At 40.9% G+C, this 25,312-nt stretch overlaps 2 protein-coding genes across 11 annotated transcripts in view; both read left to right on the forward strand.

Moving 5' to 3' along the window:
• The window catches only part of MEGF10 (multiple EGF like domains 10), a 100,099-nt gene extending 78,491 nt beyond the window's left edge, over positions 1-21,608 (forward strand). For all 3 annotated transcript variants that reach the window (XM_065662586.1, XM_065662585.1, XM_065662587.1), the window contains exons 15-25: positions 701-835; positions 1,204-1,332; positions 4,415-4,543; positions 6,222-6,350; positions 8,345-8,473; positions 9,001-9,237; positions 10,664-10,791; positions 10,947-11,070; positions 12,128-12,172; positions 16,043-16,249; positions 17,195-21,608. In XM_065662586.1, the coding sequence (XP_065518658.1) occupies positions 701-835; positions 1,204-1,332; positions 4,415-4,543; positions 6,222-6,350; positions 8,345-8,473; positions 9,001-9,237; positions 10,664-10,791; positions 10,947-11,070; positions 12,128-12,172; positions 16,043-16,249; positions 17,195-17,355 (1,553 nt within the window). In that variant the 3' untranslated portion in view covers positions 17,356-21,608. The remainder of the gene's footprint in view (positions 1-700; positions 836-1,203; positions 1,333-4,414; positions 4,544-6,221; positions 6,351-8,344; positions 8,474-9,000; positions 9,238-10,663; positions 10,792-10,946; positions 11,071-12,127; positions 12,173-16,042; positions 16,250-17,194) is intronic.
• Positions 21,609-23,859: 2,251 nt separating this feature from the next.
• PRRC1 (proline rich coiled-coil 1) overlaps positions 23,860-25,312 on the forward strand; it is a 28,987-nt gene continuing 27,534 nt past the window's right edge. For 5 of the 8 annotated variants that reach the window (XR_010608598.1, XM_065661679.1, XM_065661683.1 and 2 more), the window contains exon 1: positions 23,860-23,988. The gene's annotated coding sequence lies outside the window, so the exon portion shown is untranslated. Of the gene's footprint in view, positions 23,989-24,028; positions 24,224-25,312 lie in introns of those variants that run through there. The other 3 variants (XM_065661685.1, XM_065661681.1, XM_065661680.1) reach the window with 3 other exon arrangements.

Below are 25,312 nucleotides of genomic sequence, written 5' to 3' on the forward strand. Positions count from 1 at the left end.
GATTTTATGCAACAGTCTTTAATTTTTTTCCACCTCATTTTTTTTCTCTTTTTTTTTTTTTTTTGAAGAAATCAGTGCCTTTAGTGTAAGAATCAAGTAGATGACTCTGTATTTCTGCTCTAAGGTTCCCTAAAAGTTAGGTGATGCATAGCTGTCTGTACCATGTAATGAGTACAGTGAATACCTAAATTAAAGGATGAATGGAAAACATTTGTATGTTTTTCTCAGTGAAGTAATGGCTATTTGTATTTTAAGTTAGAAAACACAGAAGTCAAGAACTAAGATGACCCTAGTCATCTACAGATGAAACTATCCACTCTAATTTTTTTAATTACTTGTCTTCAAAGGTGCTTTAAAAGACATTGATGTTGCAGAGGACATGTAATGTATAGCAAAATACATATAATATGTATAGTATACATGCATTTCAAACGTAACTCAAAGGCACTGAGGCCTGACAGGTAACAGAATGCAACTAAACCATCACTAACTAGAATATAGTAAACCCTTGAGGAAGACAAGCAAATCTCCTTTTGTGAGTAAAGCGTGGGACTTTATAAATAATAACAACCACCATTACAATTCTTGTGTATTTAGAAAGAAGAGCTAATTCAAAGTTAGGAACTCATGCACTGAAAAGTAGTTCACAGCCATAGGGAAAATACAGGAAGCAATGACAATTTGTTCTTTCTAATTCCAGTTTGTTCCCCTGGGTTTTACGGACACCGCTGCAGCCAGACATGCCCGCAGTGCGTACACAGCAGTGGTCCCTGCCACCACATTACTGGCTTATGTGACTGCTTACCTGGATTTACAGGAGCCCTCTGTAATGAAGGTACATGTTATAATAAAGACTTTATGGGATGCAGACCAAGCACTGTAATAATTTTAATTTCATAATTTGGAAATAAAACCAAAAATAGTTTCTGTTTTAGTATGTGCAGCTTATAAATTAGAAATCTTAAGCAGGTTTAAGCTGTTTGAACATTTGATCCTGAAGTATAAGCCCCATTGTATTCTTGGTTGCATTATTTGTATAATGAGTATGTATACTGGTCTTACCAGAATTTTTAAAACCTTACTTTTACATTATACTAAGCAACACATTTCTTGATCCAAGTACCAGTTGCTTTCTCTTGAAATAAGGAAAATACAATCTTGTTCTCATGACTAGGAGTTCTAATTCTGACAATTTGCTCTCAGTATGTCCCAGTGGCAGATTTGGCAAGAACTGCATTGGCATATGCACCTGTACCAATAACGGGACATGCAATCCTATTGATAGATCCTGTCAGTGTTACCCTGGCTGGATTGGTAGTGACTGTTCTCAGCGTAAGTATAATCTTTTTTTTCCTTTATTTTTGAAATAATTGATCAAGATTTGGCTATTTAAATTCTCTATTTTTTTTTTTGGTAAAAAAACACTGCTTAACTCAGAAATGAAGACTTTATGGTATATAATGAAGAGATCCTAAACTTTTCTGCATTTCATCAGCGCTATCAGAAACACATCTGCACTACGATTTCCCTAGTAAGTGGGGTAGAGCATATGACAGAAAGGGATCAGTTTTCATTCTTCCACTGTCCAAAGAAGAGTTGTAGAGAAGCTGCATGAGATTCATTTCAAAAGTGGCAGCAAAGGTTACCTGTGCTAGATAAAAGAAAAAAAAGAATAAATCTCTACTGTGTGAGTGATCGAGCACAGAAATTGTCCACAGAGGCTCTTAAGTCTCCAGCCTGAAAGAGGCTGTGAAATTATCACTGTTGAAGATCCTTTGATGTTGGACTAGGTGATGCTAGAGGTCTCTCCCACCATGAAAAAGTATGTGACTTGATGAATCTTGCATTGAAGAGAGGGTTCTTGACTTGTAGTTTGCTTGTCCGTAATTATTCAGTCTTTCCATGGTAATGTGAAGATATCAGGGCTTGTATTCTCAGGACAGTCTTACATTTAACGTAAGTATTATGTTACAAATTAGGAGCTGAGGCACTTAAATGCAGTGTTTTTTCTTAACATGGTTGCATATAGAGCCACTGGCAAGGCCCAGAACAGAGTCAAGATTTTGTGAGATACAATTTACTGCTCTGGCTGCAAGATCATCCTCATTCTTGTTAAGCCTTTGAACATCTTGTTAACAAATTTTTCACCATGACTTTTTGAAGTACTTACAACTTTTGATGGATTTTTTTCTTTCTTCTTTTTATAAATGTTTCACAGATACATATTTTTAGTGTCATTCTACCTCACTTGAATATTGTCTTGGTACGCTAAACTCAGGGACTACTTTGTTCCTGACTTAAAAAGAAGGGTAATTTTATTGTTTCATATTTTATTAAACAATTAGGCACTCCCAGATGCCTTCCTTAGCCTATGCAAATTACTAATGTCAGGAAATAAATATCTGAAGCAAAATTCTCACAAGAAACATATCCAAATCTGTAAGGTACCAAAATCCATACAGTCTGGATCACATGACATGCCAAAATTTCAGCCAACCCATTTTTATGAATAAAAGTAGCTGTACAAGACCCTGATACGTCAAAATTCAAAAGACATTGTGGTGGCGTTTCCAGGGAGGTGCATTTCCTAATAACATCCCTAATAACATTGTTTTATATCATTTATGGTTTGACTGGTCCAGGTTAATGGGCTCTGTAGCAGTGTGATGTAACATTTGGTCAACTTGGAAAAAAAGCTTTTCTGGCTACATTCTGTGGAGTGATTAGCATGCACAAGTCAATATGATACCAAAATAAATCTTGGGCCTGTTTCTGTGGAAGCCAGTAGCAACAAAGGTCCCTGTTTTTATGGTAAAATAAGTAGGTATTTGGGAGAGTAGCAGAATAGGGGTATTTAGGAGGAGGAGGGACTTACTGAATCAATAACAAGAAAATGGTGCCAGCAATATGAATGGGAGCGCCTATTGAGGCTACGCTCATGGACCGTAACAGAGGAAGTTTATTTGCTTTGTATAAAGGCTTTTCGTTCACATGGAAAATAATGATTCCCTTAATTTCTTTTGGAACCAGTGACCTTTTTGAAACTTTTAACCTTTGGTCTGCATGTGATTTACATTCCTTCTCCATCCATAATTTCAAATACAAAACAATAACAAAAATCATTGTGTGGCACAACTGAAATGGAAAGAACAAAAAACAAGCTTAGTACTTTTTTTCCAATACAACATAGTGTATTTCTTAATGAAGTGAAATTTGGACAAAGAGAACACTGCAAAAATACAGCCTACACATAGACGAATCATTATGCAAACATTTAAAGGATTCAGCAACTCTTACTGCTGTCAGACAGGTCTCTGGACAACAAAATCACTGCCAGCAAAAGGAGTTACCAGACTTTTTAAACTTACGCAGATATAAAGCTAAGGCTTTGGTGTCTGATCTCTTTCTTACCTCTTGTGAAATACTCATGTTGGACTTCCATGATGCTATTCTATTCCTATAGAATATTACTATTCTATTCCTAGCTTATGCACCTCTTTAACTAAAGAAACAAATAAAACCCTCAGGATGTGAATCCTAATCAGCAGAAAGGGACTATTCTTAAGAGTACCTTCTGCATTTAGTGATATTCTGACATGAAGAAAACTATCTTTTGCTCTGTCTGAGTAGTAATTATCATTTTGGAACCATTCACTATTCTAATGGCAGCACATAGTATCAAATTCATTTACCATGACATTTTCAAAGCAGTCCAAAATCTACAGCAAAATTCTATCTCGTAACATGTCCAAATGACTGTGAATGAAAAAAAAAAAAATCTCCATTTTATATAGAATTACTTGGGTTTTAGAAATACTATATCGATTAATGGACCCACAGAAGCAAATGAATTAACGTGATTAATGTATGGTCCTGATTATATGTACCATGTCTAGGCAACTGTGTAGAATCTATACAGTGGAAATAAAAGAAATAAGCTTAGTATTGGGTCTAAAGCACTAGATGTGTCTATTGCTCTTGGGTCTAAGGCTGTAAGATGTTTCAATCTTCTCTGTTCTTCTTCACTTTTGAGGCTTAAAAGGCTGATCCCCTTAATTGTGCTTATTGAACTGTTTGCAGATTAAAAAATTAGTTAAGAAAGGAAACTTGCATGGCTTTCTCTATGTGAAAGCTGGTATGAGTGTCCTAGGTGCTGAGCATCAAGTATGTATCACTGGTTTCTTTCACACATCTAATCTTTTATCTATTTTCCAGCACTTTCTATCTAGACTAAAATGCTTTCTTAGTTAAAAAAAAAAAAAAGCCTGTATTTTTTTCTCAGAATGAAGCAGCCCCAAAAATATGTTTAAAAGAAAAGCAAGCCCCAAATGAAGCAGTGCTCATATATGAATGTAAGCAACTCTGTTCATGGGTATCAAGGATCTTTGTCATTTGAGATTAATTGTTGTTTTAGCTTGCCCACCTTCCCACTGGGGACCAAACTGCATCCACACCTGCAACTGCCATAATGGAGCTTACTGCAGCGCCTACGATGGGGAGTGCAAATGTACCCCAGGATGGACTGGCCTTTACTGTACACAAAGTAAGTGACTTCTGTTATCCATCTATAGTTGTTGTTATAGTCTATTCTCCATCCATCTATAGCTGTTGACAGAATTTTTCTTTAGCATTTTCATGTTTTAACCATTGATTTCTTCCCATGCTGCTGAACTTTTTTGATACAGAAGATGCAACACATTGCCCCCATGGTTGCAGGGGGGGCCCTGTATACGCACTGTCAGTGCTGATCACTAGGTTTGGGATCCTCTTTAGCATTCCTTCAGAAGAAGACAACTTTTGGCTGCAGCTGGGCATCCCTGTGGAAAAGTCTGTCACGTGCACACACAGAATGACACTGTGTATATGTGGTTTGGCTGCAGTCCAAAGCACTGACTGTGTCAGTTCTTCAGCCATTCCACGCAGGGTGGGATGATGGTACCATTTAATTTCTTCCTTCTCTGAAAGCACCCTAGGAAGTGCTCTAGTAGCAGGAACCTGATGACCAAGACTTGTAAGATAACATAGAGCTGACTTGAAGCCATGAGAATAGCTTCTGCCTTTGCTGTGGCTGTAGTCTGCTGAGGCACAGTCCCTGTTGTCACTGCAAAATGATCACACAGTACATCTTGTATCTGTAACTGCTATCTCCAGGACCAATTGCAACAACAGCTCTAGCTCAGCACCTGTAATTCAGACACTGATAAAGATATTTTATTTGGAACTTAGAAACTTAACTTCACTAGACTCACAATTTTTTTTTTAAATTTTCTTCATGTAATTAATACACTGATCTGATTTTTCTTTTTTTTTTTTCCCAAGAACTTTTCATTAAAATTAAAATACTAGCCATGCAGTGGCTGCCTGCAAACTCATTGTATATTGGGTAAGAGTTCATACTAAGTTTCAGAAGTAAGCATTTGTTAGAGATAGATATTGATAACGTTGGCTTCTTTATCACATTACAGCTTGAATTTGGTTTACCTTCAATCTGGGCACCCCTGCTGTCTGTAATCTGTGCGCAACTGTTATTTTGAACTTAAGAAAATTAAGACTGCTGTGGTTTGCATTCAGTTCTTAAGTACACTTTTTCATACAATCAGAACTCTCCTTTTTCAAGTGAATAATGTCATAGTGGCAGGAAATAACCGATATATTATAGGGCCATATGGATGCAGTTCAGGAAGACATTCACTATACTGGTTCAGCTGTCAGCTATCATGGTTATTTTGCTTCCTGCTGATGAATAATGATCTCTCTGTGGTGACATGTCTTCATGCTGAAATGGTATCTTGGCAAGGAGCTGAGATACAATATGTTATTATTTTTATTTTTTATGTTTCAACATCAACTGTGCAAAAATATGTCCAAGGGTTCATTTATCACTGAATAGACTCCCTGCTCTGGTTCACAAACTGCCCTCTTTCTCCTCCTTCAAATGTCTTCTTAAATCCATTTCTTTGAAGAGACTTTCTTGCGGCCTTCTCCTGAACATCTGCTGTCTGTGCAATTTCTCAACCTCATTTTTATGTAGTTTTTTGCTAACATGTGTTTTAAACCACTTAAAATAGGGTAGGTCTTGATCTATTATGTTTATAGAATGCCATGCTGAATAGTAGGGCTATAGATACGACTTCTCAATAACATACTTAACAAGGATATTTGCATTTCATTTCCAGAGCAGTTGTTTCACTCCTTTTCCCCTGCTTCTTTTTGTATTGCAGGATGTCCCCTAGGATTTTATGGGAAGGACTGTGCACTGATATGCCAATGTCAGAATGGAGCCGACTGCGACCACATCAGTGGGCAGTGCACCTGCCGCACAGGGTTCATGGGGAAGCATTGTGAGCAGAGTGAGTAAGGACGGGAACTGTCCATGCACAATAGCAAATATTAAACCCTGAGCCAAACCTCTGTTGTTTTGGCTGGTGTTGTGATACAACCTCTTCACTTTAGTGGGAATTTTGATGGGGAAAGAGCTTCAGGAGTTGGACCTAAGTTTTTTCCAAACAGATCAAAGCCTGCAGAATTATTTATTAAGACTGGTTCCTATTGGAGTGGCTGTTCCTTTCAATTTATAGCTACATGTAAGAGACATTTGTACTTCATTCTAGTTGCTTTGGACACAGTGCTAAACCCCTCCCCCCAACAACTCTGTCATGTAAGTGTAACAAATGAATCCAAGTAATTGTCATTAGCATAAACCACAACGAAAACTAATAAAAAAGTAAAGAAGTACATCAATCCTAGAGGACAAAATTAATTTTATGATACGGTTTTACAAAACAATCTGATGATAAAAACATCATCGTTTTGTTTTCATATGTGTCTGATTCTTTAATCCAGGAAAACAAGAATAACACCACTGACATCAATGGTGTTACAAGGTTGTACGATATTAAAAGAATAGTTGGGCTTTTGGCCCAAGTTTTGCTAACACTACCGAGTGGTGCTCCAACACTTCATGCATTATATTGCAGTGCAAAGCAGTCTATTCAACCTGCTATGTTATAAAAAATAATTCTGAATACTTCAGGAAATCTAGCTTTATAATTAAGGTTTATAGATTTTATAATTCATAGTATAATCTGATAATGATTTAACAGTATTAAACATTTTTGCAATTCTGAATTTGAATTTAAGTTTTAAAAATGGACTTTTTGTTCCAATTCAGATTTCAAAATGCCAAAATACATTATAGTGTGATGGGGTTTGCCCAGACATTGTCTTCATTACTCATAATCTTGTTTTACTGGGTATACCCAAGAGAAGGAGAAGGCATATATGCATAAAATTCCACTTGAGTCTAGATTTACCAAGACTGTAAGAATATTTATCGGGCACCCACTGTGTTACATTATCTTGTAAATTATTCTAAGTTAGAAATACATAAAAGATGAGATATATTCTTTTAAAGATGAAAACCAAATTAATATAGTTACAAACTCCTGAGAGATTTCAGAAATTGAGTCTCAGAAGGTGAAGAAATACCACAAATTCCTCGAACCATCAGAACTACAGTAATGCAACCAGCCACACACTAACAGAGGTGGTGGTACAGAGGAAATAATTTTTATCAGTGTAAGATAATTCCCTATCATGCTGATTACACGATGTAGAAGACACTTTGATCAGTAATTAATTATTGTATTGAAGTCATTTTGCATGAGAAAAAAATTACATAAACCTGTTCCAATGAGCTTATTTTTCATAATTTACCATTTTTCTCCTCTAGGTAGTTCCTTAATGTACACATTGCAGTACCAAAGGATGCTGTAGGCATACTCTTACTCTTTTACCACATCAGCACATCTGTCATATGACATAACACCAGCCAGATGTCTGGTTCCACTCATGTTTATGTGATATTTCGAGAAGGGATCTGAGTAACCTGTGAGACTTGACATTCTGGTGTAAAACTGGCACTTTGTTGCCAGTTTAAAGGGTCTTTTACCTTTTAAATGTTGGGGTTTGTGGGGGTTCTTTGTTTGTTTGGGGCAGAGGTAAGATTTTGTTGTTTCATTTTTTTTATTTATTTTCTTATTTTATTTTATTTTATTTTTTTATTTTTCTTAATTTCATTGCCTCGGAGACAGCAACATTACAAGTAAAGGAAAATCACATCTGAATACAATCTCCTTTCCCACGCATACACACCTACACCGAGAGGACCTCTCAAGAACATCTTGTTAGGTCTACTACTAATAACATATTGCCATCTGCTGGCCATGTACAAAAGCGTATGAGGTTAGAAATGAATGGTAGCATGTGAAGAGCTGTAGATCTGTAATACCAAAATATTTAAGAAGTACTGTGTCTGTTATTTATTTGCACTTATTTTGTGCAGAATGCCCTCAAGGAACATATGGGTATGGATGCCGGCAGATATGTGACTGTCTGAACAACTCAACTTGTGACCACATCACAGGAACATGTTACTGCAGCCCAGGCTGGAAAGGGGCCAGGTGTGATCAAGGTAAAACCTAGATGCAATAAAATTATTGTAATTGTTTTATATAAAACTTGGATTAATATATTAAATGCCATATCTATATTATTCATTAAATTAACCTGATAAGGCATGTGTGTTTAAACAGTCCATTCTATTAAATTATACATGTTCTGTAGATTTTTTAAATATTAAATGCCTCAGTGATAGTTTGTTGGAGCAAAGCATTCAAGTGTAGATTTCATAACATGTTTTGCAGTGCTGTGCTGTAGCAAGTTGCTGATGGAGCATGTGCTTTACCTGCTCTCTGCTTTTGCCTAGTGAGTGTTCTTACTTTTCCAGATCCATGAAAATATCTGTTTCTTTGGAGAAGATGAATACTTTTCCTTAAGGCTAGGATTGTCTTCATATTGCTTTCTGACATAGTTCTATTTTGGCATTATTAAATGCAGTTAAATTAGCAGAAAAGTTTAGAAGTGAAATATTGTCTCCTGCTCCTGACACATAAGCGTCTGAATTTATGCCACGTATTTTCATTTCTTCTTGTATTTCAGCTGGTGTAATTATAGTGGGAAACTTGAACAGTTTAAGCCGTACCAGTACTGCCATCCCTGCTGATTCTTACCAGATAGGGGCTATAGCAGGCATCATTATTCTTGTCCTGGTTGTGCTTTTCCTGCTAGTGCTGTTCATAATTTACAGACAAAAGCAGAAAGGAAAAGAAACAAATATGCCTGCAGTGACCTATACCCCTGCTATGAGGGTCATCAATGCTGATTACACCATTTCAGGTAAGTGATATTTAGAACAGGGCTTTGTCTCTTGATCCTGTGCTTTTTTAACTGAGCTCTGAAGTGGTTCAGCTGTGCCCCTAACAGGGCTTAATTGTGCATGTTTCACATCTCTGTATTAGCAAGGGCTGCTGTGAGCAGGAACATACTCGATTTCAAAAAGGATGACTGCAGTTCTGCCTTGGAAGCTTTCCTGGAAGGAGAGGCTGGGGAGGGTTTCCCTCTTTAGGAAGGGAAAGAGTGAGACACTCCTCTCACTTGCCTTTCACAGGAGAAAAGCCCCTGAGACCACACTGACAGCAGTGCTGGTGAACTGGCACACAAGGCGGGTGGGAAGCAAAAGTAGACTTGTGTGCTTACCTTTCAGCTATCAGAGACAGTTCACCTGAGTTCAGAATGAGTCTGTGCCAGCATCTATAGCTGCTTTGCTTGTTCTGCATCATAGTCTTTTAATCTCTGCTTTTGATACTATGAACATGGCTTACCCTGGTAAGACGCATTAACTGCAAGGAACAAATGCCTATATACCTTGCTTTACTGTGTAACCTTTTGAACCCTCAAATGTTTTTTCTGCACTAAGAAGTGGAAGTGTGGATGTTTCTACTCCTCTTTGCTTATTTTTAAATAGAACTGAAAAGTGTGGCAAAAAATAGTTTCTACTGAGACTTTAAATTCAATGCCAAAGCTTGAGTACAGAAAGACTTATAGCTGTAGAAAATCAGGATTTTACATCAGCTGTGGCAAGATTCTGCACAGAGGCAGATAGCAGAGTGGCTTAAGTATAAAACAAATTAAGAGAAGAAGCAATGCTCCTGAAACAGGAGTTTTCAACCTATGAAAGTGCATGTGGATGGGTACATGAAACTATGTGGCATATCTAACAAGTATAGAGATATGCCTTCAGTACCTTCGTAAATATACAATTATCAACATAGAAATATTCTCAACCAAACGGCGTATTTAAATCACAGTGTTTAATAACCATTACTGTAATTGAGAACAAATTTTTACCTGTTCTGTTTCTTTGCTTCTACTCCTTTGTATGTTGAGTGAAAATCTGCTTGCTCTGTTAGGTTTAAACTCACTTACTATAAATTTATTAGGTACCCTTGCTTTTATTAGGAAGAACAGTGAGTACTTCTTTCTTTGCCTTCTGTATATTTTTATGATTTTATAGATCTTTAACGTACTCTCTTTTCCACCATCTGTTTCCAATCCAGAGAATTTGAGATTTGAAACTTCAGGCAGTGACTAGTCAGTTGCTACCTCAAGTTTCTTCAAATGAATGCAAGATTTTTAAACTTTTTTTTTTTCCCAAGAAACTAAATCAGATTCTGGAATCAGTACAGTACTGTCAAAAACATATCCTGAGAAAGAAATGCCATGTTATTTTTACTTGTTTATTTGTATTTCTTTTCCATTTCAGAAACCATTCCTCATGGTAGTGGTGGAAATGCAAACAGTCACTATTTCTCTAATCCTAGTTATCATACTCTAACTCAATGCACTACCCCACCTCATGTCAACAACATGGACAGGCTCACCCTGGCAAAGGTAAAGCATAAAAATCTGGATCCTTTTGTGTAAATGTGCCTTTGATTTGCTTCCCTAATGTTTCTTGTTTAGTTTTACTTTCCCTGATTATCACATGGAAATTCAGCAACTTTCCATCAGCTTCAGTTTCTATAGCGTATCTTTCTTTGATACAGGCAAAACCCAACCAGCTGTTTGTGAACCTTAAAAATGTGGAACCTGGAAAACGAGGCAACATAATGGACTACACAGGGACACTGCCTGCGGACTGGAAACATGGTGGCTACCTCAATGAGCTTGGTAAGAAGAAAAAATAAAACAATAAGGAGAATGTGGAATGTTACTTGGTGTGTTTGGGATGTGCTGAAAAGCAGGGATGATTTCCTGGTTCTCCACTTAGGGTAACGCCAGGCTTGTTAGACTGTGTGTGAGGTTCAGGGTCATGGATTTGACCTTCCATGAAGGCAGCATGCTTAGAGATAAAAAAGTAACTCCTTTTGAGGAACGGTGAATCAGTCACAGCAAATCAGTCTGATGCCCAATGGAGACAACATGTGCAAAGTATCTCATTTTTATGAAAAGATTTGTTTATCAATTAGTTTCATAAAAGAATGGGTACTGTGCAGTAAGGGTCTGCTTTTTGTACAGTTTTTACATTGTACAAAAATTACATATTCTTTTTAAATAAATTAGGGGTTGCATATGGATTAGTAACCAAGTAAGCGCCAGGTCTCTGAAGACAGCTGTCAGGCACTGCTGATCGCTGATGTTTACATTGGGATTTATATTGAGAGAGATCTCTTACCAACAGATAATTGCAAAGCTGTAGACTTAGACAATAGGTGTTTAGGCCATTTGTGCAGGCCAAGGGACTGGAACAGAATGACCTTGGGCAACACAATGGGAGTGGTTAACTTTGGAAGCAAAGTACCAAGAAATGGAGCAAACTTTACATACTCTGTGATCTTCAGGTCAAGACAGGACGCCTTTCTGGTAGATATGGTTTATCCAGACTAAAAATACTCTTTAAACAAACAGCAGCTATTAGGCTCATACAAGAGTAACTGGGTAAAACTAATGGCCCATGACATATGTGAGGTTGAACTCATTTATTCCACGGTGCCTTACGACCTTAACCACTTTCCCTGTTCAGAAAGCTACTGTTTAAAAGCATGCAAGCAAGTAGTAACAACGCTTCTGTACCCCTGTATCAGGCAGTTTCACACGGCTTATAAGAGAATTAGTCTATTGAGGTAGAAATTAGTCCCAAAGCAATTTTAAAAGCTTTAGAAGCTGTTACATAATAATTTTTCTCTGGTTTTAAAACTATTCTGTTTATTTGTGTTGTTTTTTTCAGGTGCTTTTGGGCTTGATAGGGGATATTTGGGAAAGTCCCTGAAAGGTGAGGTGATTTTCTGATGCATTTAAGTGAATAGTGTAGAGATTCAGTTTACTCTTCTATCTTTGGTTTCTGTGTAAAGAAAACATAAAATAATTTTGGACTAAGTTATTCCTAGACATTAAATCAATGCATGAATTTTTTTTTTTTTTTTTGAGGGGAAGGTTTAAATAAAATAAAATAAAAATCCCAACAAACTACAAAAAAAAAAAAAAAACCAAAACAAGCCAAGCCTTTTTAAGCCTCCTGTGTGTCACATCCATCAAATATTTCTGTAACAGCTGAGTCACAAAATGGTTCTATTCTAAATAGACAGCAGAACAGGGATGGCCCTTGAATTCAGCCGAGAGAGCCAGGTAAGGATGCATGCTGCCTCTGATGAAAGGGATTAATTAAGATACAATTCCTCTTGCAACTGGTATGGTAGGACTGCATGAGTACAAGCCTGCACTGCTTCATCACATCCACTGCAGGCTTTTGAAAAGGATATGAAAATATGAATAGAGAGGAATTAAAAGCTTCAGAAATTCAGGGTAGTGATGATATTTTTATCTTTTGAATTATCTGATTTTCTTGTAAGATTTCATCCTGGACCATACTGGTATGTGTCACTATTTTTGTTATATGATTCAGATATGCCAAGGGTGACTAGAATTGCCTGGATATCCAGAAAATGAAAAAGGTGTAGCTAAGCGTTAATATGAATATGAATATGAATAAGGAGACAAAATAAGTATGTAGGCAAAAAGCAGCTGGTTTGTCACCTTGTGTATAATACAGGACAACTGAGCTGAAGGACTGGTTTTATTATACCTGATGTTTCCTGGATTTGGGTCACAACACCACCATGCAACACTACAGGCCTCGGAAAGCATGGCTGGGAAGGTGCTCAGTGGAAAAGGACCTGGGGGTGCTGACTGATGGAGCTGAACATGAGCCAGCTTGGGCCCAGGCAGCTAAGAAAGCCAATGGCATCCTGGTCTGTATCAGCAATAGTGTGGCCAGCAGGGCCAGGGCAGTGATCATCCCCCTGTACTCGGCACTGGTGAGGCTGCACCTCAAATCCTGTGGTCAGTTCTGGGCCCCTCACTACAAGAGGTGCTGGAGTGGGTCCAGAGAACGGCAATGAAGCTTGCTGAAAGGTCTGGAGAGTAAGTCTTATGAGGAGCAGCTGAGGGACCTGGGGGTGTTGAGTCTGGAGAGGAGAAGGCTCAAGGGGGATTCTTATTGCTCTCTAGGCACCTGAAAAGAGATTGTAGTGAGGTGCCGGTTGGTCTCTTCTCCCAGGTAAAAAGCAATAGGACAAGAGGTAATGGCCTCAAGCTGCACCAGGGGAGGTTTAGATCGGATGTAAGAAAAATTTCTTCACAGAGACGGTGATCAGGCGTTGGAACAGGCTGCCCAGAGAATTGCTGGAATCACCATCCCTGGATATACTTAAAAGATGTGTAGATGTGGCGCTTATGGACATGGTTTAGTGATGGACTTGGCAGTGCTGGGTTAACAGTTGGACCCAATCAACTTAAAGGTCTTTTCCAACCTAAACAATTCTATGGTTAAGGGAAGTCCAATTAAAAATATATTATAGCAGTCACAAATTTAAGCATCTTCCCGCTGACAGGTTCACAAAGGTTGGTCTCATGCTGCATATTCAGAGTCAGGAACAAGCCAAGAAAGTCTCAGCTCTAAAGCTTAAGTAACACAGCATAAAACAGAACAACACAGAAAACAAAGGAACACAGACACCACAAAATCTCCTCCCAGCATAAGAAAACACATCTTCTCTTAAACTACAGTTATTTGTCCTTCAGTTAAATCCTGAAATAACAAGCCACCTGATGTTTTCTTTTCAGTTCTATGTGCACCTTACAGAAACTTTTAAGAAGCTGGTTACTCTTTCAGTGTGGCCTCATACGCAAATTCCCATAGAATCATAGAGCGCTTAGAGTTGTAAAAGACCTTAAGATCATCTAGTTCCAAAGCCCCTGTCACGGGCAGGGATGCCTCACACTAGACCATGTCACCCAAGGCTGTGTTCAACCTGGTCTTGAACACTGTCAGAGATGGAGCATTTCTTCGGGCAACCTGTTCCAGTGCCTCACCACCCTAACAGGAAAGAACTTCCTTGTATCTAACCTGAACTTCCCCTGTGTAAGTTTAAAACCATTAGCCCTTGTCCTGTCACTACAGTCCCTAATGAAGAGTCCCTCCCCAGCATCCCTATAGCCCCCCTTCAGATACTGGAAGGCTGCTATTAGGTCTCCACACAGCCTTCTCTTCTCCAGGCTGAACAGCCCCAACGTCCTCAGCCTGTCTTCACACAGGAGGTGCTCCAGTCCCCTGGTCATCCTCGTGGCCCTCCTCCGGACTTGTTCCAACAGATTCACGTCCTTTTTATGTTGAGGACACCAGAACTGCACACAGTACTCCAGGTGAGGTCTCACGAGAGCAGAGTAGAGGGGCAGGATCACCTCCTTCGACCTCCTGGTCATGCTCCTTTGGATGCAGCCCAGGATACGGTTGGCTTTCTGGGCTGCGAGCGCACACTGAAGCTGGCTCATGTTCAGTTTCTCATCTAACAACACTCCCAAGTCCTTGTCCACAGGGCCGCTCTGAATCTCTTCTCTTCCCAACCTGTAGCTGTGCCTGGGATTGCTCCGACCCAGTTGTAGGACCTTGCACTTGTCGTGGTTGAACTTCGTAAGGCTGGCATCAGCCCACCTCACAAGCGTGTCGAGGTCCCTCTGGATGGCATCCCTTCCCTCCAGCATATCAACTGAACCACACAGCTTGGTGTCATCAGCAAACTTGCTGAGGGCGCACTCAATCCCACTGTCCATGTCACCAAAACAGGATGTTGAACAAGACTGGTCCCAATACCAATCCCTGAGGGACACAACCTGCTATTGGTCTCCAGCCGGACATTGAGCCATTGACCACAACTCTTTGCGTGCAGCCATCCAGCCAGTTCTTTATCCACCAAGTGGTCCATCTATCAAATTTATGCCTCTTCAGTTTAGAGACAAGGATATTGTGTGGGACACACACTTTGCACAAGTCCAGGTAGATGACGTCAACTGCTTTGCCACTATCAGTTCTGTAGCCCCATCATAGAAGGCCACCAAATTGGTCAGGCAGGATTTGCCTGTCACCAGCCACCTCCTTGTCTTTCACATGCCCTAAAATAGTTTCTAAGAGAATCTGCTCTATGATCCTGCTAGGCACAGGTGTGAGACTGACCTGTAGTTTCCTACATCATCCATTTTCCCCTTCTTGAAAATGGGGGTTGTATTTCCCTTTTCCCAGTCGTCAGGAACTTCACCTGACTGCCATGATTTTTCAAATATGATGGACAGTGGTTTAGAAACTTCATCCTCCAGCTCCCTCAGGACCCATGGATGGATTTCATCAGGTCCCATGGGCTTGTGCACATTCAGTTTCCTAAGATGATCAAACTGGCCATCCTTAACTTCACCTTACCATTTGCCCAGATGCTGCCATTGGGAACAGTCTTAGATATTTTAATAGTGCTCTGAGTTGAGCAATTAGAAAGACAAAAAATATTCTGAAGTTCCTCTTAAAAACTGATTCTACACATTTTCTGTAGTTAGTTCTGGCTACTATTTTAATTAGAACTGAAGGTTCTCAGAACTTGTAAAAGAAATTTCCTGCTGGCAAGATCAAGCCCATAAAAAAGCACACCATTAGAGGTACTGTGCTGTATAACAATTTTGAAGTGCTATGACTGGTTTCCACTTAAATAATCATTTATGGGTAACTTTTTTGAACTAAAAATTAAAGAATGCCCTGGTTAGCAGCAATGTCCATAGTATGTAGCATGCTTGAGAGAACAATGTGTTTTATTTTTTGCAGATCTAGTGAAGAACTCAGAATACAATTTAAGTAATTGCTCTTTAAGTAGTTCTGAGAACCCATATGCTACTATAAAAGACCCACCGGCTCTTGTACCAAAAAGTTCAGAATGTGGATACGTTGAAATGAAGTCTCCAGCACGCAGAGACTCCCCATATGCTGAGATCGCCGGCTCTGCTTCAGCAAACAAGAACATTTATGAAGTTGGTGAGTACAAAATCTGCTTCTAGATGTTGGAAGGTTAAGAACAAAGAGCACAGAGCTTTTATTTTTTGAATCATTCTAAACAGAACACATGAAAAATTACTGAAAAAAGATGATGCATTCAGATTCTGTTTTCTGCTCAAAAGATGTAACAATCTCATTCTTTTGACATAAGCATTATAATTCACAGGAACAGACTTTGAAACACCTTCGGCTCTGTTCTGTAACCTAGAGGTACCTCTGAATTTCCCTGGTTTGAAAGCCTTTGTTTAAACAATAGCATAAGATAAGCTTAGCATTTGACTGCAGTATAATTCAAGGCTAGATTAGGCTGTCAAGTACTGAATACAGCTGGATTAAGTTTATGGGAGGAATAGAAAGACCTGTTTCCTCCCCTTGGTCAGAAAAACCAGCATCTTCAATGGCAGACCTAGTAGTTAATTGATATGGGCCCCGTCTAGGTACTGTTTTAGTATTGTTACAGACAACTTTGGGGTTGTGCGGAAAGGTAGTTGTCCTAATAGTGTTTCTAAGGAATTTTATAAAATCTTGAATAAAAGTTGTGGGTGTTTTGGGACTTTTTTGTTTGGTTTTGGTTTTGTTTTGTTTCCTTTTTTAGGTTTTTTTGTTTGGTTGGTTTTGGTTGTGGTTTTTTTTTTTTTTTAGTTTGTTCACACACAAAGAACAGATGCTGGTCCACTTGCTTCTATCAGTAAATATACTCATGGCAGGGCCCTGTTGCAACCCCACAAGTGTAACTTACTTTAAAGCCAAGACCCCTAAGCATCAGCCTTTGTTTTTATACCTGTATTTCAGGACTAAACAAGGAATCTCTATATTGATGCAGAAAGGAGGGTATATATTTTAATGTGAACTGAAATAAAATACAGTGTTTGCCTTCTCTTTGCCACTTCTGGTGTTAAAAGTATGTGCTTTATTTTATCACAGAACCTACGGTGAGTGTTGTCCAGGGAGCATTCAGCAGCAGTGGACGTTTCAGCCAGGATCCTTATGATCTTCCAAAAAACAGCCATATTCCATGTCATTATGACTTGCTACCAGTTCGAGATAGCCCCAAATCCTCTGCAAAAGGGGTCAGCAGTGAATGACCCCAAAAGCTGATGTCTAGCACAGTGGGACTCTGAAGGGGCAAAGTGGCATGGTTGTGCTCCTTCCTCTAGTCTTACCATCATGTTTGGCTCCTAATCTGTCCAGCAGACAACTGCTGTACATTAAACAGAATCTCAACATGAGGTTTGTATGGTGTACACAAGTGACAGATGGACAAATGCCACACTCTGGGGATCCTGTTCACACTTTTTTTTTTTTTTTTTCATGGCAGTAAATTTTATAGAAACAGGTATGCAACACATTTATACTGAAATATACTGGCTTATAGTTTGCAGATCAGTGTTGATAACAACCCATTTCAACAGTTTTAAATATAGACTTCATGTTTGTCACGTTTGAGTAGAAATACTCCCAGGACACTGCAATTTACCAAATACCACTTCATATAGGTGATCTTATTTACTAGTTATGTAGAAGAAAAACTGCCTTGCCAAATTTTACCTTCCATTCTGATCTTTAGTCAAGACATACTAAGAGACAAGATCTGATGGGGATAAGTAAGCACAACTCTGCAGTTTGGGAAATCCATCATTACATGTTTTTGTCCATTACTGGTGGTAGGCATACCATGCTTGAACAGTTTTGCAGATAAAATCATTGTGTACATCAATATTACATGCCTCAAGATCTCTTGGTACTGCAGCACCAGTCTTCAACGAATCTTTCGCTACTGTTCATATGTTGCAGTTCTGACCACTGTTTCTGCCGTACACAAATAATCCGTAACATATCAGTAATCACTTCAGAAATATATAACTTAAATCAGTTTATTTTTGTCACCGTGGACTGATTATGTAAGGAGTGGACAAAGGTGATGACTGCTGTAAATCTTAACTGCAAGGAAGGGTTTACATTTTATAAACAGATAGTAATAATGACTGTAATATAGAATATAAACAGTAAAGTGTTCTGTTTTCTTTCTTTGAAATAACTAAGCAATCTCTGTGCATATTTGCTCAAAAGGCACCTTTTCTTTTTTATAGTTGATGTAGGGAAACATGCTTAAGCTGGTCTTTTGCATTGCTAATAACGTGCTCCCCATTCTTCATTAACTCGTGTCTCCATTTTTACGCTGTGTGTCTGTGTTTTCAGTGATCTAGCTTGTAACTGCAAAAGTACTCCACTGTGTGTCCTATTTCTTTTGCATTTTTGCTAACTGGACTTTATTTTATCTGGTGATAGACACCTCTGTGCAGGAGTAGAGGATTAAAGTAAGAATTCCTGTCATACTGATCTCTGTCAGAGGTAGTTAGCATAGTAGTTTAACTTAACAAATTAACTAGGAAAAAAAAAATAAATCCAAACCAACAAGGTGTTTTTGTTGAGGATAATAACAAGAATTCAGAAAAAATGTAAACAACAGTCCCTCTGTGAAGTTTAGCACATTCTGTTGACTGTATGGATGGAGACAATCTTTCCAAAAGGCTCCTTTTTCTCCCTTCAAAAGAGTCTGGTTTTTAAGTGCACAATTCAGTGGAAATTAAATTTGCCAAGGTATCCATGTATTGAGGGAAAATTGTTGCCCAGACATGTCAGCCTAAAAAGAAATAATTGTTGATATAGGTTGGACATTCTCTTTCAGTGGAAAGTTACCTTTGGAAACCTAAAAATGATGTGATGCTACCTGCTAAACACGGTCTAGCAGGCAGTAACATTACCCTGGCAAGCTTTTCCACCCTGCCCTGGTGGTACTCTGTAGCTTCTTGTGAATAGCTTGTCCTAGGGGTTGGTATACCCCCAGTTGATGAGGAAAGGACACAAGTGGCTGCATTGTACGACATATAATGGAAAGCACTAGTCCTCTTTCTGCATTTGGGGTCACATTTTGGCACATGACACCTGTGATAATGATGACAGGAAAGGCAGTCAATAGGTTAAGAATTCAGTGTATGTGCTTCCCGACTTAGTGTATGGAGTGCCACAACACTTTTTATGATTACATCTGGACTGTAATACAGTCTGAGACAAAGTATTATCAGTATTGTGAGAGCATTGATATATCCTGAAGAAAATCACAACCAGTTGCCTTTGGAATACTAAATGCAACAGAGGATCAACTGGAAGAAAAACTGGAAAAAAAATTGGATTATTATTTTTGTTTTTTTTTTTAAAAGGAACCCCAGAGCTGAAATGGAAATACAGTTTGCTTTTAGTTGTTGTCACTGAAGTGGTGATAAATGAGAGATCTGCAACTGAAGACATCATTGCGGATGTGTCCAAGCCTGAGAATGTATATGCCTGCATAAAGTGCACCGTGACATACTTGGTTCTTTCTAGCCATGAGCACTTGGCTCTTTTGCAATTCCCTGGGCATTTCTTATATATCTTTGGAATAAATAATTTGATTATCTTTGCATTTTGCAAGTACAGAAATTAACTACAAGATTTCAAAAGCCAGTTACAATTTAATCCTTCTGTAAGGCAAAAGAATTGATTTGGTTTGTGTGCATATAGGAAACATGTAGAGCTACTGGTATATACTTGTGTTTGTACCTTATGAAACAGACTTTAAAATAAACCCTTTCTTCTCTCAAGCCATGAATAGCAAATGCTGTATTTAGCGACTGTGAGCTCAAAAAAAAACCCTTATTTTCTTCCTCTGTGTAAAATTTGGAGACCACAGATGATCTTCATAATATAACCAGGTCCTTTTTCATGTGAAAAAGTGAAGGGCTGAACAGATTACAATTGTTTGGAAATTTCCAGTATGTCACTTATCCTCAAGTGATATATTCAGCCAAATACTTGTGAAAAAAGATGAGTTTCTGACAATTTTGCCTATTTTGTATGTTCTAAATATACACATTACCAAAGTCTGCCTTTCTATTTCTGGGTTAAAATCCTGCTGCATAGTCAGCATTAAGCAATACCTGCATATATCTGAGCAGGATTTGCAATACACATTGGTCAAGTAAATGACTTGTGAATTTATTTCAGTGAATGATCTTTGATAGACACTCAGAAAACAGACTGCCTGCAGGGGTAATGTATTCTTGTTAAATGATGGCGGTGTATCATTCCAAAGGAAAAAAGTGCATGGGACTCACATTAGCAATCCTGCTGTTTCCTGTGTGGCTAGGGTGTGTATACTCTGCAGTTGATTTAAGACAACCCCAACTCAATCCTCATGACTGACACACAGCCCTTTTTGTATCACAGTATGCTCTTCAGAGAACTTAAATATCTTTGAGCATACATACTATACTGTCCTGGATACAATAATTTTAGCAAACACCATCTAGTCAGAGAATTGGCTTCACCACAGACAGTAATAGAAAGAGATGCCTTGCCTCTGTATATTCACATTACAAGAAACATAGCATTGAAAATGGAGATAGATAGCTATCCCTTAGCAACTTGTTATCAGCTTAATGAAGTGCAAAATGCTGCACAAAATTAATAGCTGGTTTTAAAGTAAGTAGTGAGTATAAACTTTAGGTTTTAAATAATGTAGGCATATTAACTCTGGTCATTTAGAAGCATTGTAAACCTCAAAGCTTTTTACTATATCAAAGACTTTTAATCACAACACACTGTTACACATAAAATTTTGTCCTTATCTTGACATACCAAAAAACTCCCATTAATTTTAATTGGAAATGTACATGCAGATTAGAGGGGAAAGATTTCATTGTACTCATACTTTCTGTTGAGACAATCTGCAAAGTCAAGTTTATACTGAAGTGAAGTTGGGATAAAATCAAAAGTGGGGAACATGTTGTTTAAAATACAGTGAATTTTTCAAGTACTGTGACTTCAATTGAAATTTTTATTAGATATGTGTCCAAATAATAATCCTTAAACTGAAGCTCTAAAGTCCAGACTAAAGAATACAGAGCTAATTTTGACAAAAATGCTTTATATTAAAGATTATATATATAGTAGTTAAAATTACTAAAGACACAAGGGTGCATGTTTGTTAATTAATGTACAGAAAATCATGTAATTTGGTACACTCCTATTAGTGCTAGAGCACTGAACCTAACTCTTCTATGTCCAGTTTTTTAGCCCACAAGACTTCACTTTGATATGATTGAACTGTAATGTATTTTTAAAGAAAACCTATCAAGTATGCTTGGCTTTTTTTCTTAGCTGTAACAAAAAAGTGTTTTGTTGTGAGAAGATATCTATTTTCCAAAGATGACTGATGTTCATCATTTTGCCCTTCACTACCATTTATTTCACTTCACATACCTGTAGGTTAATGTAATAAAGTTTCTAATGAAAGAAATACTTCGAATTTTTTTCCTTTGTTTTCCATTTCCTTAGGATCAAATAGCATGGGAAATACAGAAAATATTACCCTCGTCCATGCTGGACCGCCAAGTAATTTTTTTTTAGAAAGCAAGTAGTTTATGAGATGTTACGCAGAAAATCAAGGCTGATATTGAACTATGGAACTTCTGTGATTACTGCCTGTTCCTGCAGGAATTAATTATGTAAACAGGGTGATGCCTTCCAGCCTGTCCCTTGAATACTTAAGGTATTAACCTTGACTAATACGGAGACCTGCCAAAAGCAAGGCATTTTCCCTTTTTGTTAGGGTACTAGCCTTGGATTAACCCTTAGCAAAACAGTTAACCAAAATACAAACACAACTTAAAAGGGGTAACATGTAGTTTCTTTTTTATTACTCTGACCCTCAAACATGGATCTACAACACTGACTACAGATAGATGAGGTGGGAAATTTTTCTTTCCTATCACAGTTTAAGGATGAGAGGCTGGCATTAAGAACTCAGAAACATAGAGTGGTTTGGATGGGAAGGAGAGGAAGGTAGGAGATCCACCACACCAAGCCTGTGACACCCTGTGGGAGTAAGCAGTGGAGCCCAGATGGCTGGCGAGCAGTGGTGGAGTGCATGGAGGGCCTGTGGGACTTTGTCCTGCAGCCACCCAGGGAAGCTCAAGATGTTGCTGAGTGAACCAGATGTGCCTGGAGACGTCTGCCATGGCCACAGTGACCTGACGTGGTCTGGTAAGACACAACCGACGCCTTGCTGATCAGCATGGAGTACTGACGCCAAGCACAAAAGAGAGGGGGATGGAGTAGTCAGTGGCACTGCAGTAACCCCAGCTGCATGTGCTGGGACTGCAGTGTTAATGGGGTGAGTGCCATGGGAATGAATGATCTGCTGTGACATCTCTGAGTGATGGGTTCTGGTGTCCCCAAGTGATGTTTTGCGACTACGCATCCCTCACTGCATTTGATCGCTGAGCCTCACACAGATGGCTTGTGCCCTCACTTCAGCTGAGCAGTTGGGGAGGTCTGAAGCCTTGAGTGAGCCCTTGGTGCTGGTGTGCTTGGGGGCTGTTCAGTGCAGCTCTCCATGCCTGACCCCAGCGCTGTCAGAGGATTCTCCCCAGCCGTGCCAGGTTCAGGCAGCCAGTAGACCCCCAAAGCTGCACTTGCAGCAGCAGAGGTGAGCTGGGTGGGGAATCCTCACCTGGGGTGGTGAGCTGGGTATGTTGCCTTTTTACAGGGACCTGGGCATTTCTTCCACCCTCCCCAGGCCAGCCAGTGACGATGGCCTCTCTTCCTTTCTAGTGTGATACCTCCTGCTGCAGTGGCAATGAAAGACACCCTCACCACCACCCCCCCACCAGCTCACCACTGCCCATGAAGAGCAAGGCTGCAGAACTGGACAACTGCTGTTCAATATGCCTGGAAAGCTAGAAGGAGGCCAGCTATGTACTGCCATGCCTCCACCAATTCTTCCTTCCATGCATCCTGCATTGGGTTGAAAGCAAGCCTGACTGCCCCCTCTGCAAGAGAAGGATTGTTTCTATCATGCCCTCTGTGCGGGCTGATGACGACTTGAAGAGCGTGTTGTCACACCGTCTGCGGCATCGCGTCACCGGCCGCCATGCAGGAGCTCCGCAACCATCCCGCTGCTCCCCGCCCTGCAGCAACAGAAGGATGGCTTATTGAGCATCAGCTGCCCAGGTGGCTTCTAGCCACACACCTGGCTCTTCCTTTACCAGCTCCCTTCCAGCCCCTTCTGTCGTGGCCGGCAAATGTAGCGGGGCAGAGCTCACAAACGGAACCCACCACGCCACCACCGCCGCTACCCCTCGGCGAGCAGAGCCCGCCCCCTCCGCAGCCCCTCCCAGCGGCCGCCAGCCGACGTGGCGAAAGAGGCTTCCCCCTCCCTGCTGCCGCCATGTTGGGTGTCGGCAGCGCTGCGCTGCCGAGGAACGCAGAGCGCGGACACGCACCCGCGCAACCCGCGCAACCCGCGCAACCCGCGCAACCCGCGCAACCCGCGCAACCCGCGCAACCCGCGCAACCCGCGCAACCCGCGCAACCCGCGCAACCCGCGCAACCCGCGCAACCCGCGCAACCCGCGCAACCCGCGCTCGGGGTAGAGAAACATGCCGCCAGGGGGCGACCCGCTGCACGGCGGCAAGACAGGGGGCGCGCGGGTACACACGCGCACTGCGCCGCTAGACAGCTCCGCAGGAGACGTGGCAGGACGGGGCGGGGCCGCGCGCTGAGGTTGCTGGGAGTTGTAGTTGGCGCCCGTCGGTGCCGCCGGTCGTCGCCGACGGGGCCGGGGCTGTGGCGTTCCTGCGGAACGAGCGCGGTCTGGTGGGCTGCGGCGGCGGGAGGTACCCGGCGGGAGGGCAGGCGGGGGCTGGCGCTTGAGCCCGGTGGGGTCGCGTGTCGCGGTGGGCAGAGCGTACACACTGGCACCCGTCGTCCCCGGCGGCGGAGAAGGAGTGGCTGACGGGCTGGCCAGGGCCGGGCTGTGGCGTGCGGCAGAGTGCCTTCCCCGCGCTCCCGGGTGGCGGCTGCGGCAGCAGGGTGTCACTGGGTCCCGGAGCGGCTGGGGCACGTCTGGAGGTTAGGGCGAAGGGGCCGGGGACAAGGTGGGAGGCACGTGGGGCAGGGGGGCCGCTGAGGTGTTCCCGGGGCGGCAATGGGGGGTGTTGCTGGCGCGTTCCGCGTCCCTCCGCCTGACCTGCCGGCCTAGGCCGCGCCGCTCCGGCGGCCTGTCATCGCTGCCGCCGTGTGCATGTGTTTGAGCACGTAGAGGCCCCGGGCAGAGCTCCGGTAGCCGTATACAGGCACGCCCTTACCTGTCGCTTTTTCCTCTTGGGCGGCATGCTTAGGCTGCACAGTGTACGCCCCTCACCGGGCTCAGTCCTGGAGAGCAGCCAGAAGCCTGACCCTGATATAGGCACCATAGCTTATTCCGCATGTTTGGAATCATCTTGCCCTTTTAGGGCAGTAGTGGCTCTTGTCCTGCCTACTGACAGGAGCATGCCCTGGGGCTTATCATAAGGTGGGGATTGTGGGCAAGTAACAGACCTTATAGGAGGACTCCTTGCTGCCTCAGTGACTGGTGGCATTGCAAGCAAACGCATGTGCCAGCGCTGCATCGAATTTACGGTTGGCTGGTTCTCGTACCTTGCTAGGCCATGTCTGCTGTTCAGCTCTTTTGAGTCATTCTCATACCGACCAACCTTCCTGCAGGCACTGTGTACAAAGTTGGATATCTGGCCTCAGGGCTCTTTTGTTCCAGCCTTGCAGCTATGGATGGAAATGCTGGTTTTGGTAAACCCTTGTGGTCTGAGCTTGAATTAGTATGATAGTGGAAATCCTCTCATTTGAGGATCTGTTAGTATCTGATAGAAGTGATGTTTCATGAGGTTCATTAGTCCATGGAACTATATAATCTTTGTGATATTTGAAAATGTGTATTTGATAGGAAGGGTGCATGTGGTCTAGAACAAATCCTGATGGTTGAGAGTGGCACTAAGAATGTGGGAAACAAAATAATCCTCAGGGATTAATTAGGAAGCTTTTAAAACAGTGGAACTTCCTATTTCATATGAAATATATCTATGGACTATGATAACTGTCTGCAGTAGTCTCAAGACCAACCACTTCTGGCATGTTTGGTGTTTTGAGGTATCTTGGTTCTTGCTG

This window comes from Lathamus discolor, chromosome Z, assembly GCF_037157495.1.
Source record: "Lathamus discolor isolate bLatDis1 chromosome Z, bLatDis1.hap1, whole genome shotgun sequence".
NCBI lineage: Eukaryota > Metazoa > Chordata > Aves > Psittaciformes > Psittacidae > Lathamus > Lathamus discolor.